Below are 16,677 nucleotides of genomic sequence, written 5' to 3' on the forward strand. Positions count from 1 at the left end.
TCCTTAACCCGGGCGTTTCCTCATCACTTTCCTCGTCAGAGCTGGAACACCTCTGACTACGCCCAACAGCATCTCCAGCTGTGGATCCCGTCCCATCCCTCCAGCTAAGCCATGGGTCTAATCCTGAAGGTCCCCATTCATCTTCTGTCCCATCATGGCCAGTGGCACCCAATTCCTCCCTTACCCGAGTCCAATCCATCTCATCCTCCTCTGAGCTAACCAGCCCCTCCTCCATTCTCTCCGTAAACCCTTCGAAAGATTCTTCGTCAGATGGTGCTGCAAATATGTCTCGCAGTCTTTTTCTCTCTCGCTCCTCGAGAGTATCTGACTCTCGAGGAGTCTTACGCCCACGTCTGTCAGTAACAGAGCCATGAGGCTCAATCATAACAGTTATTTTATTATACCTATATTTGGAGGCAGAATCTCACATGAAGCAGTCCATCGGGCAAAACACTGAAGCAATGTAATATAAAATACAGGGTTTTTTTCATGTCAGGAGTAACTTGAGAAACTGGAAGTCGCTTCTGGTGTGAGAGAATTGGCCAGCTGCAAGGATATTGCCCAGGGGACACCCGGATGCTTGATGTTTCACCATCACGTGGGAGGCTTCTTTCATGTCCCTGCATGGAAAGCTAGAGCTGAGACGGGAGCTCACCCCACTCCCCGGATTTGAACTATCAACCTGCCAGTCAACAGTCCTGCTGGTACAAGAGTTTAGCCCATTGTGCTGCCAATGTAAAAGAAAGACTTACATTTCACAGTGGGTTTAAAAACTTTTTGTCTCCCTGAACATAATCAAGAAGGGAGTTAAGAAAACTGGTTTTTAATAAGGATGGAGGTCACCAAAGAAAAACCCTGCTTTCATCATTCCTTAGCTGTTCCAAATGTAATACAAGAGGTAACATCTGTACTCTCCAAAAGTAACTTTTCTGACCATTGGGCAGCATTTCACTAGGAGGAAACAATAACAGCCTGTTCTTGTGGCCTTTAACAGAGGCTTGGAGAAAAGCTTCATTCCTTGCTGCTCAAAGTCACTGCAGCAGGAGCCTTTAAGAAATGTTGGCAACCCTTGCCTTAGAACAATAGGGGATGTGGGGATAATTTCAGATCCTATTGCTCCAGCCTACCTTGCTTGAGACATAGGGCACTGTGTGCTTGGCCCCAGTAATATGCAAAAGACTGGCAATGTTGATGATGTTCCCTTTTGTTTTTCGGAGGTAAGGCAGAGCATACTGCAAATAAAAAAGAGAGAAGAATATACCAACATATAACTGAGGAACCTCTAGCATTGTATTTGAGGAGAGGGAATCACCCAGGTAACAACAACAACATCAATTGTATTTGTTACGTTCCTGTCTATGTGATTCCAGACCAAGTACAACAGAATTAAAATATACAGATAAACCAGAAGACCATTAAATACATATATTAAAACCGAGAACAACTATTTGCCTTCTATGCCTCAGTCTTCTCCCAAAAGGAAATCAGTGTTCAACTTGAGCGATATGGAGCCATGCAGGAAAAGATAACTCAGTTCAAAGCAGATATCTGCCTTGATATTCTGGGGGCCCTTCCACACAACCATATAACCCAGAATATCAAGGCAGATAATCCATAATATCTGCTTTGAACTGAATTATCTGAGTCCACACTGCCACATAATCCAGTTCAATGTGGATTCTCTATACTGTGTGAAAGGGGCCTGGATTATGTGGCTTTGTGGAAGAACCCTTATATAATCTAGTTCAAAGTAGATAATCTATGTTCTGATCCTGGGATACAGGACAGTGTAGAAGGGGCCTAGGACTTAGAGCAATGGGTTCAAATTACAGGAAGACATTTCACCTCAACATTACGAAGAACTTCCTGACCATGAGAGCTATTCAGCAGTGGAACTCACTACATCAGAGTGTAGTGGAAGCTCCTTCTTTGGAAGCTTTTAAACAGAGGCTGGATGGTCATTATTGGGGATACTTTGATTGTGCTTTTCCTGCATGACAGGGGGTTGGATTAGATGGCCCATGTGGTCCCTTCAAACTCTATGATTCTATTATTCAAATACCAGCATTAATAAAATGTATATTTAAAAGTCACAATTTAAAATTTACTGGGTAGGCATGCCAAAAGGGATAGATCTTTAATTCTGTTTTATATTTTGACAGCTTATTTAACTGCTGAGCTTCTTCTGACAGGTCATTCCAGAGTCTTGGATCAGACTTACCTGTTGACTCGGACAATATTTGCTCTAATCGAAAAGAGTTTTGGAGTGACAGTTGCCAATCATGTTCTAGCTGGTTGACGTTGATGTCAGATAATATAGGAATATGTATTACCATAGGCAACCTTAGACCACACCATGTAGGGCTTTAAAGGCTATTACCAACCCTTTGTAGCCCAATGTACAGCACACTGAGGAAGATCAACCTTGAGGTTGCCAATGCGTGCACCACCATCTTTAAGTCCTCTGATTCTAGGAAGGGGCACAGCTGGCATATCAGCCAAAGATAGTAATAAGCTCTCGTAGCTGTCCCATTTACCTAGACCAGTGGTCCCTAAGCCTTTTTTGACCAGGGACAACTTGACCAGGGATCACTCTCCAACATGAGTATCAAAAAGGTTACAAATCGGTTTTTGGTCAATTTTAGATTTGCTTTGGTTATTTGGGGTGCTGATTGCATTGGATAGACCACATCAGCTCTAGTTTCTGATACAGAACATATGCCATCCAGTAGTTGCCATCTCCTCACCTAGAGAAAATCATATTTAATAATCTAGAGCTGATGTGGTAGCAATATTCTTTCATGGGTAATCAGACTCTCCCTTTCCAACATCCCCATTGCCTTGGCACTATAAGAGGGTTTCGCAAGACCAATCACTCCGTAGCACATGGTTTTGAGTCAACAGTGTAGTAGTAATGGTAGTAATGTAGTAATGCTGAGGCCATGAACCATATTTTCATTCTAGTGGACCACTGGTGGTCCACAGTCCACAGGTTGGGACATACCTCCAATTCCAGTTTAGGACCATTAATTGTAAGCATATGTTTCTTGTCGGGCCGGGCTGTGGCACAAGCTGGTAAACAGCTGCTGCAATAAATCACTCTGACCATGAGGTCATGAGTTCGAGGCCAGCCCGTGGCGGGGTGAGCACCCGTCAATTAAAAATAAAATATAGCCCCTGCTTGTTGCTGACCTAGTAACCTGAAAGATAGTTGCATCTATCAAGTAGGAAATAAGGTACCACTTATAAAAAGTGGGGAGGCAAGTTTAACTAATTTATAACATTGGAATGGGGAAGTGAGGAAGAGCCATCAGAGTGGATGATGAAGCAGCTGCTCCCCCCTGTGGCCAGAAAGCCAGAAAGCGAACATCCCCTCAGGAGAAGGTTAAATTGCCTCTGCGTCTGTCTGTCTGTCTGTCTCTGTTCGATGTGTTTATGGGCATTGAATGTTTGCCCTATATGTACATAATGTGATCCACCCTGAGTCCCCTTTGGGGTGAGAAGGGCGGAATATAAATGCTGTAAATAAATAAATAAATAAATAAATAAATAAATAAATAAATAAATAGTCTGAATTTAGCTTCAAATTGTTTTTCTTCATCCATCCCATTGTATTCTTGGGGTGCTTATTCAGAAAAGATACAATATCCTTAGCTAAGGCTGTTTTGAACGCATAAGAAAATACATTTGGGTGTCAGAAACATACTGATAGTACCCTGCCGTATGCCTCCAGATGATCTCTCCAAGTGATTTCTAATGTTAAAAAGCATTGGGGGATAAAAATGGCACTTTGTGGAATGCCACATAACTCTCCTTATTAAACAGAGAATTGGTACTTAATGGTAAAAATATTCCCACCTCCAAATCTTCAAGCTGAAGATTTAATTTCCCATTTTATCCCTTGCCTTAGACCTCTGGAAAAAGCCAATAAGCAAAGTAGGAAAAGGTACTTTGCTGCACTACAAGTCCTGTGGCTATGGCTGTGGAGGGATTCTACAAACTATTGCCTAAAGAATTGTCTCAGGGCAAACAACAATCGACATGGGTGATTTCCCAGTGGTAGAGGATATGATTTACTATATTCATTCTGGCAGTAACTGTCCGTCAATGATAAAAAGGCATATACAAAAGGCTTAGGTTCATCCCACTGCATTTCTAAGTATATCTGGGAAACATCTGAAACTCTGTAGAGCTACTACCAGTCTTCCCCAGGCCTGGGATCTTCTTGGAGTGCTGGACTACAATTCCCATCTTCTCACCTACACTAAACTCAAGGGAACAAGGGTCTGATGTTATATAAAGCAGCTTCCTGTGAATTTCTTGATATTACTCACCTTAGATGCCAAGAAGCAGCCGACAACATTGGTGTCCATGACATTTTGGAATTCTTCTGTAGTGATGTTATCGATTGGTTTTGAACGGGAAGCTGTGAGCAGGTAAATATAGAAAAGAAGAGAATTTCACAGAAGAGCCAGAATAATTCCCTGTCTCTTTTTTTATTGTACCTTTAAAAATGCACTTATTCCTGTCATCGAGATTTCTTTTGTAAGGGTCACTATGAAGGAACTGCCATTGATAAGTTCCATCAATGTAAAGTTACATAATTAAATACCAAAGTCAGAATTATGAATGGCATAGATAGATGTGTATGTTTGGGAAAACTACACAGAGGAGCAAATTGATAGGATTGATCATGTTATTTGAAATATGGCACCACATCAGAGGTTCATACCATAAAACACCAAAGAAGACAAAAGCTGGTCTGCAAGCAAAACAACTCTGAACTCTCACTAGAAGCCAAAATCACTAACAGAGGCATTATACTTTGGACATATTGGGAAATGATATGAGTCATTAGAAAATGTAATAATCTTAGTAAAGTGGGGAGCAGTAGAAAAAGAAGGAGACTGAATTCATGTCAGGACGACTCCACGAATTTCATGTTTATCTAAGAATGCTTTTGTCAGAAGTGCTTTTGCCAGTTTCTTCCAATGAAATAGAACTTCTTTCAGATATATATTTAGATTTCACATCTTAAAATGTCATATTAGATCTTTTGCCAGCAAGGATGTACCTCTTGCTTGAGTCCAAAGGCATACTCAGAAGGAATAGACAAAGCAGCTAACACTAAGTGACTAAGAATTTGTGCTCAGAACCATCAAGTCTCACGTTCCACCTTCCTACTGGGATTCGGCAGTGGTTTGGGCAAAACACTCTGCCTCTCTGCTTATGTCTACATTTCAGGGCATCTAATCTATACACGTAATAAAAGTGAAAAATGTGTATGTGTGTATGCGGTGGAGGTGTCCACTTATACAGATAGGCTCCCGCCTCCACAAACAGCTATAACCCACAGTGCTGAGGAGCCTCCAAAGCCCTCCATCCCTCCACTGACATACAGGTTATAGTGAGCGCCAGGAACATGTAGACCAAACCCTGCCAGTGTCCTCCACAAACACCATTCTGCCCTACCCCCATCCCACCCAAGCAAAGGCTTTCTTGCAGGGACAATTTCATCCTAGATGTTCTGTTTTTCCTCCAGAATGGAAATCCCAGGGTTCCTTAATTTGCATGACCCTGCCACAGCCTCTACCTTAACCCCTTCCTTCCCTTTCCTATGGAACACAGTGGACAGAGGAATTGATTGAACAAGAGGCATGGGGAGAATTCACCATCATTTACAAGAGTTGTACTTGACCTACATCCAGAGAGCACTGTTAACCCAACCAATGATGGATCTGGACCAAACTTGCCACAGATAATGGGACTTGCAGTATCTTCACTGATACTGTGACCCCCACCCAAGGGCGGCTCAAGGCATACGCCAACTACATGGTCGCGGAAGGTGCAAGAGCCGGCGGAGCCTGGAAGGACGCAGCGCCAGCCTCCCTCCCTCCCTCCCTGGCTCCCCCACCCTCTTTGTGCCTTGTCCCTTTAACTGTGTCCCTGGGGCGCCTTTCTCTCTTTTCCGCCCTTCGACACCCAGAAGCAGTAGCAGAAGCAGCAGCAGGCTTAGCCCTTTGTTTCCCGCCACCGGTGCTGCCGGGCTTCTGGATCCCCTGGCGCCCTCCCTCTTCTCCCCCCCCCCTCTTTTCTCTTTTCCTTGCTCTCCCTTTCTGCAAGGAGGGTATGCCTTGCAGCCAGGCTTTGAAGCTGCAAGGCTATTTAATGCTAATCAAGGTGGCCAACTGCAAAATTCACACCTGCCTCAGACAAGAGTTCTTTTTCCCACCCTGAACAATCCTCAGATATATAAATGCCACTTGCCTTGTTTCCAACAGACCTCATAACCACTGAAGGTGCCTGCCATAGATGCAGGCGAAACGTCAGGAGATAATGCTTCTGGAACATGGCCAGACAGCCAAGGAGAACTGCCATCTTGATCGGGCCACGTGCGGGCTGAGGAGGGGGCGGGGCCTAAGGGCACAGAGGGCACGCCCCTCCCAGGAGACCACGCCCCCTGCTTCCCCTGCTTCAAAAGGAGGCTGAAGACTTGCCTTGGAAGTTCAAGGAAGGAGAAAGAAAAAACACCTCGCAACCTCTGAGGATGCCTGCCATAGAGCAGGCGAAACGCCAGGAGGGAATGCTTCTGTAACATGGCCATACAGCCCTGAAAACTCACAGCAACCCAATCATTCTTTTTCTCTCTTCTCTTTCTTCCCCGCTTTGCCTGCTTTCATCTCTTTTTTTCTCCTTCTCCCTCCCACCTTATTTCTTACACAGCCATCTAAATGATGGCTGTGTATGCCAGTGAACACTAGACCTCAAAGTCGCATTTCATCCACAGCCCCTAGACCTGCCCTTTATCGCATACTAAAAAGCCCCAGGCCCAAAAAACAAGGGTCCCCAATCAGAGCTGGTCCTAGGTATTTTTCAAGTGTAGGCGAACAGAATTTTGGCGCCCCCCCCCCAAACCAATCACTGAAAAATAAAAGCATTGGATAAGCAAAAATGTTGGATAATAAGGAAGGATAAAGGAAAAGCCTATTAAACATCAAATTACATTATGATTTTACAAATTAAGCACCAAAACATCATGTTTTACAACAAATCAATAGAAAAAGCAGTTCAATACATGGTAATGTTATGTAGGAATTACTATATTTGCGAATTTAGCACTAAACATTGAACAAGGATATAGGGCAGTGTGGACTTAGATAACCCAGATAGCCCTCAGTATTAAAAAAAACTCTAAAATCAGGACAATAAATAAAGAACAACACTCTGAAAACAGAAGAAATCCAGACAGTAAACAATCAGGGACAGCTAACTCCTCCCAAAAAAAGATTATCCCAGGCAAGAAGAAGCCAGGCCTTGAAGCCACAGGGCCATTAAATGTTAATCAAGGTGATTAATTACAACATTCACACCTGCTTCAAAGAAAAGTTCTTTCTCCCACCCTGGATCTTTTACAGATATATAAATCCCACATACCTAGCTTTCAACTTCCCACAGACCTCACAATCTCTGAAGGCCCCAAAGGTGGGCTCACGTGGTGCGAAGGTGGGTCCATGCTGGCCGGAAGGCCCATCGCGGGCACCGGGAGGCCCAGCATGGAAGGCCCGAAAGAGAAGGAGGTGGAGAATGGTGCCCTCCTCCCAGGACGATGGCGCCCCCGGGATGATGGCGCCACAGGCAAGTGCCTAGTTCGCCTTATGGTTGGACCGCCTCTGTCCCTAATCTTTCCCCTCCAGGCTTTCGGGATTGACTTACCGATTCCAGCATTGTTCACCAAGCAGTCAAGGCGTCCATAAAGTTCAATGGTCACAGCAACCAGATTCTATGGAAAGGGGCAAAGTTAACAAAAGGGAAGGAATGAAACATGGGAGATGGTTAACAAAAGATGAAACACAATTCTTTTATGTTTACATCTGAAAGCTGCCCAGACAGCCTTCCACAATGCGCATATGCTGACTACAACTCCAACCATCCCCGGCCAAGATAGGTACACTCAGGGAAGCGGAAAGGTGTAACCCAACTCATATGAAAAACATTGCATTGGGGAAGGCGCTACAACTGAACTGGGACAGTCATCATTCTCACAATTTTAGACTTCATCTTCCAAAATCCATCCACAATTACTGGAGGATTCTGGGAGGTCATCCAAAGAACTACACTTTCAAGTCCAGGATTTAGGAATGGATTTGTGCCAAGGGAAAACTGATTTTGAAGCCACTATAGAAGCATAATGTAGTAGCACTGGACAATAACTCTGGAGACCGGGTTTCAATTCCTCCTTGGACATGGAAACCTATTGGGTGACCTTGGGTGAACGATGCATTCTCAACCACAGAAAGTCCTATGATAGCATCGCTTTAGGGTTGTCATAAGTCAGAGATAACATAAAGGCACATAGCAACAAAGAAGCTCTCCCAAACCAACATCTTTCCCCATAGGCCTACCTGAATAGCTTTTTCACAGCGAACATCACAGATCTGGAAGTAAACTTCCCCAGGGCCCCCACAAAACTCCAATTCCTGCACAATCTTCTTCCCCTGTTCTTCTGCAAAGATAGTTACAAACAGAGTTCATGAGGAGTTTGGAGGGTAGTTCCAGCTCCAGTCGATGAAGAAGTAATGCAATACTGCCTCCTTGGACTTTGTGTCTGGCTTGACTTACCATTCAACCATAAGCCAATGGGTTTCCTTTAGTTGAGACTAACCAACAGGATGCATGCCTCTATCTGAGCCCATACTTGGTGTCCAATGAGAATTTGAAGCACAGAAACCCAACTGGACACAAATCCAACAGTCACCGATATCTACTCTTCATGCTAAGATTAGGGCTGGGCTGTGGCGCAGGCTGATGAGCAGCCTGCTGCAATAAATCACTCTGACTATGAGGTCATGGGTTCGATGCCAACCCATGGCGGGGGGAGCACCCATCAATTAACAATTAAAAATATAGCCCCTGCTCGTTGCTGACCTAGCAACCCGAAAGATAGTTGCATCTATCAAGTAGGAAATAAGGTACCACTTATAAAATGGGGAGGCAAATTTAACTAATTTACGATGTTGGAATGAGGAAGTGCTATCACAGTGGATGATGAAGCAGCTGCTCCCCCCGTGGCCAGAATCGAACATCCCCTAAGGAGAAGGTTACATTTCCTCTGTGTCTGTCTCTGTCTCGGTTCTATGTGTATATGGGCATTGAATGTTTGCCCTATATGTATATAATGTGATCCGCCCTGAGTCCCTTTCAGGGTGAGAAGGGCGGAATATAAATACTGTAATTAAATAATAAATAAATAAACAATCGAATAGCCCACATTCCTACTGTTATGGTGGGTTTTCAGGAAACATGCCAGGCAAGCGGCAAGCAGAAATCACACAGTTGTTCTTTGATTGCAAATCCAGCATCCCTAGCCAGTATAGCCACTGGTCAGACAAGCTGGGAGTTTCAGTTCAACAACAACTAGAGAACCACGTTGGTAAAATATTGTACGTAGAATTCTGTACTCGGGGGTTCTAGTACTATAAACAAACTGATGTTTTCTCTCAGAGAACACTATCTTTCCCAACTGCAAATAACAAGATTCTATAGGGCAGAAAAATACAGAGAAGCAGTTCTGCCAAGTGTTGGAAATTATCACTGGTTTAGTTTGGAACAAAGGGGGAGAAAGGTCTGTAAGGCATTGCAGAGACCTTCTACATTTTCTGGAGTAAGAGGCTCTGGACCCTTCCAGAAGTGGGGAAACTGGATTAAAAAACACTTTTTTAAAGTGAGAACACTTCTCTAGAAGTATTTAGGTCCTCAAGTGAAACTCTATGGTCAATTTCCACTATAAAGCTATACTGGTGGACCTAGAGATCCCCAAAGACATCATATTAATCAATTAGGCAAATTAATCAAATCCACTAAAGTAGGCAAGATATGATCTTAGTTTCAATACCAGCTCATGTTTCTAATCTATGGGACCACTCGTATTTACAGAGGGTTACATTTGCAAGGAATTGGATTGTCACTTCTGTATCCACAGAATCAACTATCCATCACCTTAAAATAAAGAAGCATACCTTGATTTTGCCATTTTATATAAAGGACACTGTTTTTATATGCCATAGTATGTAATGAGCATCCACGGATTTTGGTATCCATGGATAGTTCTTGAACCAAAGCCAAGCAGATACAAAGGACAGCTTTCTCATTCTTGCATTTCTCCCTTTAGCAGAACCTCTTACATTTAAAAACACCAATATGGAAACAACGGGCTCTCCTATAATATTTAAGCATGAAGAAAACAAATTCTCACCTTCGCGTTCTGGGGCACAGAACACCACTTTGGCTCCTTGGTGGGCTGGGAAGGTAAAGGAGGATAAATGAATACCAGACAAAATCTCTGTTCACACATGCACATTAATACATTAATACACACACGCACACGCACACACACACAAAATATTCAATTACTGATAAAGCATTCTTTGTTAGAAAATCTGAAATACTCCAAATTCCAAAACCGTCGACATAAGTGTTTGAGACATTGACATCTTTGCCCTCTCGTGGTTCTGTGTACACATTTCAAGAACAAAATTATTTAAAATATTGTACAAAATAACGTCCAGGCTATGTATGTATAAGGTGTATATGAAACATAAATGAATTTTGAGTTTAAACTTGGGTTCCCACTCTAAAATATCTCATTATGTATATGCACCATTAGTTTGGTGTATACACTGTATAGTGGTGTGTGTTGATATATGTATGTTTTTTATCTTGAAATGTTTTGACTGTGCTGTACCCTGCCCCTTCTCATAAAAAGAGTCAGATATATTGTTGCAAATACTAGTATTCCAAAATCTTGGGGAGAATCCAAACTACTTATTAGGGCTGTGCACAGAGCCCATTCCAATATGATGCCTGGACAACTGGACACAAAAGGTAGGACCAAGCCTACGTATAATATTTAGAGGAACAGTCCTGTATGATTGATTAAAAAGATGTTTCAAAAGTCATTATGAAATTAGAGGATACTAGTGTTTTGTTTCTAAAATGTTTCTATTGTTAGTAAAAATGTTGTTACTATAACAAGAGTAATGAAATTTCGTTACTTTTTCGTTATAGTAATTGCACAAGAGGAAAAACTTCAGGGGCTCCTTTCTCCCTCATTATTACAGATATTTGGGTGAAACTTGCTATAATGGTAGAACATATATACCACAGTTAGCCCATAAAGTTTCAAAATGTTTCACTTATCTTCAGATTTTTCGGGAATTTTCACAGTTTTTATAAACAACTCTTTTTAAAAACTACAAGAGCTATCTCCTTGAATTTTCTATAAAATGACACAAGATAACAGGATATCATTCCCCCCAGCTTTCAGAAATATTCATACATCTACTGATTTTAGGGAATTTTTTAAAACCACAACATCTATCTTATTGAATGTCTCTCATATTAACCATTGATGAGAGCCATGCCCATGTGTTGGATATTACATTGTAAGTACTAATTTAATGAATTTGATATGACTTATGATGACTAACAAAAAATGCACACCCTTACTACTTCATCACACTGGAGCATCTATCCACTTTAAATCCAGTTTCTGCCTCATATAGAATTCTGGAATTTGTAGTTTAGGGAGGGGCCTTTAAATAGCTCCGCCAAAGAGGTCCTGGGCCTCACTAAACTACAAACCCCAGAATTCTGCAGGAGGGAGCAACCAGATTTAAAGTGGATAGATGCTGTAGAAATAGATAGATAGATAGATAGATAGATAGATAGATAGTCAGAAAGAGATTGTCTATGTAGTTTTATATTATTAATTGTAATTAAGTTAAGGTTACTGTATAAGTACGTTTTCTCATTTGTCAGGTTATATTTATAGGCTATCTACTAATATTGTATTTTATTGCATAAACGTCACCAACTCGTGATAGCCTCACACCCCCCTCTTTTTTCACTGAAAAAAAATGAGATTAAAGATGTGACTATTATGTGATGAAATACAGTATTTACCTTCTTAGACTTTTTTATACTGATTCCTCACTGTAGAACTGACACAGTTTGAAACCACTTTAACTGCTGTGACACAAAGCTGTGGAATCCTGGAAGCTCTGATTCTACAAGGGCTTTAGCTTTCTTTGCCAAAGAGAGCTGGTGCCTAACTGAACTACAAATCCCAGGATTCCATAGCATTAAGCCATGGCAGTTAAACTGGGGCCAAACTGCATTAATCATACAGAGTAGCTGCACCCTCTAAGCTTGTGGATGATTTTTTAAAATCTTATACTTATTATGTATGATTTTAATTATTGTCTCCAGTTTTCTCTCTTTCTCAACTTACCAAATTCTCTGACAATCGCTTCACCGATGCCCCGTGTGCCCCCAGTTACTATGACCACCTTGCCGGGATACCGCAGCCCAGTTGCCATCTCAGCTCCTCTTGCAGTTCTGCCTGATGTTTCCGACATCCAGCCGATCTTCTAAATACACACAGCAGTGTGTGGTTTCTCCCACTGCGCATGCACAGCCCTCAAGATGCCCTGAGAAGCTGAGCATCCCTTATCTGGAATTCTTGGGAACAGATGTGTTTTGGCTTTGTGGGCTTTTTAATTTTTGATATATTTGCATGTACAGAATGAGATATCTTGTAACATCTCAAGTATATGCAAGAAATTAATGCATGTTTTGTTTACACCTTGCATACCCAACAGCCTGAGGAAACCACTTGAAAGCACACAAAGATCAAAATCTCTTCCAGCCAGCAAACCCAAAATCCAAGCATCTGAACAGGCAGTCTTGTCCAATTGCCACTGAAAACCTTGCGTCTGAAATGGAGATGTCCTCAGATCTAAAAACTGCTTGAGAGTAAAAAGAGGGGTTTAATCAAGATCAAAGGGATCTAGTGGGTGGCACCGGAGAAAATAACTTTTGCTTACAATTATGTCAAGATTACAGCCATGTAATTCTTTTTAAAATGTGTAAATATCACCGGGGAGCCCCAGTGGCAAAGTGTGTTAAAGCACTGAGCTGCTGAACTTGTAGACCGAAAGGTCCCAGATTCAAACCCCGGGAGCGGCGGTAGCAGCCGCTGTTAACTCCAGCTTCTTCTAGCAGTTCGAAAACATGCCAATGTGAGTAGATCAATAGGTACCGCTCCGGCGGGAAGGTAACGGCACTCCATGCAGTCATGCCGGCCACATAACCTTGGAGGTGTCTACGGACAACGCCGGTTCTTCGGCTTAGAAATGCAGGAGGGCTTCGGGCAGAATTCGCCTTAATTTATAGGAATTATAGTTTTCCTACATCCAGAGAGCAGTGTGAACGCAAACAACAATGCACCAAATTTGGCATGCATACCCGATATGCCCAAATTGGAATACTGGTGGATTTGGAGTGGAATTGGCCTTGACATTTGTTAGTTGTAGGTATGGGATGTATCGTTCACCTGCAACCCAGTAGCACTCTGTACTCCACCGATGATGAACCTGGACCTAACTTGGCACACAGAATCCCCATGAACAGCTGAAGGTACTGGAGGGATTTGATGGGACTGACCCACCATGATGAGAGTTGTAGTTCATCCTGCAGCCGGAAAGCACACTGAACCCCACCGATGACGCATTTAGAGCACATTTGCCTAACATGACAAACACTAAGTATTTATGGAGTTTCAGGGGGTTAACCTGGCATGATGTGAGTTGTAGTTCACCCACAACCTTAGGTATTTTGTGAAATAAAAACATGACTTCTAATAACCTGGGCAACGCCGGGTATCCAAGCTAGTTGGACAATAAATATGAACCAACTGGAGGTCAGTTATTACCAACAGTGCTATGGATTTTGAAGAGGCAGAATGGAGGGAGAAATGAGCCAAGAGGAAGTTATGTCAATCAAACCCTTATCAGGACCACTGTCCACTTGGAAATCTATGCCCTCACTGTGACAGACCATGCAGATCCAAAACAGGTATCCACAGTCACAGACCCATTGCCAAGAGACCCTTGAAAGACAATAATTCTCGACCATGACTGACCAGCTATGATGTATAATGATGGTTTTGATTTTTATGAATGGTCCCATTATAAATACAAATGGTTCTCTGTTGTAGGAATACATAGGTCTTTGGATACGGCTTGGCTACATTTACCATTATGCTCTGTGAACCCCCCCCCCCCCAAAAAAATCTTGCCAGTATTTTCAGCAGGTCCTGATGGGCACATGTGCCGAGTTTGGCCCAGATCCATCATCCATGGGATTGACACGGCTCTCTCATATATTTACTTATATTATATACAAAGATTTATGTTTTTAAGTACTAGTGTTTTAATATTGTGTTTGAGTTTTGGCTTAGTTTAGCCATAGCCTTTGCCTCATTTTCCCCTTTCTTTGTTTTTTGCTTCTGAATGTTGATTTGATTGTCTATATTAAATAATAGTTATTAAAAGAAGTTCTTAATGCTGAAATCTATGCAGAAATCCTGAAGCTTCAGCACAGCTTAGACTCACCTAACATTGAGATATTATAGTAGTTTGAGTGCTGGACTAGCACTCCAGGAAACGAGGATTCTATCTCATAGTAAGGCAGCTGTCACTGAACAAATGTTGTTGAGCAAACCCTAGTCTAGGATCACCTTACGATCCCCCAAGGTTGGAAACAACTTTAAAATGCACAATACCAACTTAGTTTAGTATAGGTCATGCATAGCTATGGTGCCCAGTAGGGATGTGCAAATCTTAACGTTTTAAAATCGTTAGTCGCATCTAATTCATGAAGTCATGCCGGCCACATGACCTTGGAGGTGTCTACGGACAACGCCGATTCTTCGGCTTAGAAATGGAGATGAGCACCAACCCCCAGAGTCGGTCATGACTGGACTTAACATCAGGGGAAAACTTTTACCTTTACCTATCTAATTCCTAATTTTTGTATATACGAACAGATATTAAGAAACTTGGAGCAGGGCTGCCCACACAAAAACTTAAGAATCAAAACTCACCCAGTACTTTTCATTTGAATTCTGTAATGCTCGGAAGTCAATTTCATTTGCAGCGGAAGCGAGTCAAAGCCAAAAAGGCTGCCATTTCTCTTTAAATCAAGAAGAGAAAGGCTGCCTCTTGCCATGAGGAGAGGAAAGCAGCAGGGCAGGACAAGCTGAGTGAGCTCAGAAAGAGACTGAGAGAGCACAGGATTCTGGGAAATGTAGTTTGAGAAGTTGAGGAGCAGAGAATTCAAAAGTCCCTGCCCTAAAATTCTGTTCAGCATCAGAAAGCTCCAATTAGGATGAGGAGGAGATTTTTCACTCTTAGCAGCAACCAGAGTTTCAATAAATTGTTGAATCTTTAAAGACGAGAACGGACTGATACGAGTAAGTAAAAAAGTGCATTTTAAATGCTGTGACTGCCTTCTGCAGAACTCTGGGACTTGTAGTTTAAGGAGGTCTAGGGCTCCTCTGGATGAACAGTTTAAAGGCCCCTCTCTAAACTACAAAACCCCAGAATTCAGATTAAAGTGGAGAAAATGCTCAAGTGTGATGGTGCCTAAGGGAAATAGGGGGTGGGTGTATTCCTGGGATTAAGACATAGGACCCTTGCTAAACTGGAAAAGCCACAAATGAAAAATTACTATTACTAAATTACTAATTACTAAAATTACTATTAAATCACCCCAGGAACTTCTGGGTCCTCCAGCACAAACCTTATCATTTTTTTTCAGAATTTGGTCATAAATTCACACTGGAGAATCGAACAGACCATGTTAATCCAATCCATGAATAGTCAAATACACAAAAGTTAAACCTGACCAACTGCTAAAATCTGTTCATTTGCAAAACTGTACATCAGGTAGAGGATGGAGAACATGGGTTTTCCTTGTGCACACAGAATTGTATTGGTATTTTTACAGAGGGTTGTACATGCAGTTCCTTCTATAAACTAGAAATCCACCCTATGCCGTAGCCCAGGCCCACCATCCACTTGCCTGATAATCTTTGCTTTCCTGGATTGCTGCCTCTGGATCAGGTTGTTGGTTTGCAACCCATTCCTGCATTGGAGTCCAGATACGGCCAGCTGAAATGCTAGAATTCAAATTGTTTGGATTTTATTAAAGTAGGGATAGGGAAGCCAGGTTTGGAAGGTGCAGCTCATTAGAGTAAGCAAATCAGTTCCCACGTGCTGACCTTTATGTTAAAGTTCCTAGAAGCCCCTGCCCACACCCAAGTTTTCATATGTTACCTGTGAATTTTCTACATTCAAGTGTTGGAAGTCAGCCATATCCTGCACATATTTATAGTCTTCAAGAAGGAGATATATTGGCAGCTGAGGTTAGTTTAAAAGGAAGCTCTTCCTCTGTTGCTCTCTTTATCTCTCTCTACATTTCTCCTCCAATTTCCTGAGTAATGATATTCTCAGGAAAACACCTGTTATCTGAGTTAGAGACTAGATATGTGCATTTGGGGAAAACCTTGTCCCATTTCATGTGCCGGCTTTCATAGGTGGCCCGATCCATTTTTGTAAGCCTCCCGAAATTGAGAGGGGGGCTTTCGGTTCTTCCGGGGCCCAAATATCGGACCATTATGGGGGGGGGGGGTCCCACCCACTGACTCCCCTTCCCGGTGTGTGTTCTTCTTACCTAGCACCAGCTGTTTCTACTCTAGAGTAAGAGGCACTCAACTGTAGGCATGCTATGGGCATACCTGCTTGCACATCCCGCCACACGGGCCCCATCACCACT

The 16,677-nt window shown here is 42.4% G+C and overlaps 1 protein-coding gene across 1 annotated transcript in view; it reads right to left on the reverse strand.

The window, feature by feature from the left end:
* LOC103280319 (uncharacterized) overlaps positions 1-16,169 on the reverse strand; it is a 34,716-nt gene extending 18,547 nt beyond the window's left edge. Inside the window, exons 1-7 of the mRNA XM_062957130.1 lie at positions 15,925-16,169; positions 12,290-12,428; positions 10,253-10,297; positions 8,403-8,503; positions 7,714-7,780; positions 4,335-4,426; positions 1,128-1,232 (exon numbers count right to left, since the gene is read on the reverse strand). Coding sequence (XP_062813200.1) covers positions 1,128-1,232; positions 4,335-4,426; positions 7,714-7,780; positions 8,403-8,503; positions 10,253-10,297; positions 12,290-12,428; positions 15,925-15,993 — 618 coding nt within the window. The 5' untranslated portion in view covers positions 15,994-16,169. The remainder of the gene's footprint in view (positions 1-1,127; positions 1,233-4,334; positions 4,427-7,713; positions 7,781-8,402; positions 8,504-10,252; positions 10,298-12,289; positions 12,429-15,924) is intronic.
* Positions 16,170-16,677: the final 508 nt, after the last annotated feature.

Source organism: Anolis carolinensis, chromosome 6, assembly GCF_035594765.1.
Source record: "Anolis carolinensis isolate JA03-04 chromosome 6, rAnoCar3.1.pri, whole genome shotgun sequence".
In the NCBI taxonomy this organism is placed as follows: domain Eukaryota; kingdom Metazoa; phylum Chordata; class Lepidosauria; order Squamata; family Dactyloidae; genus Anolis; species Anolis carolinensis.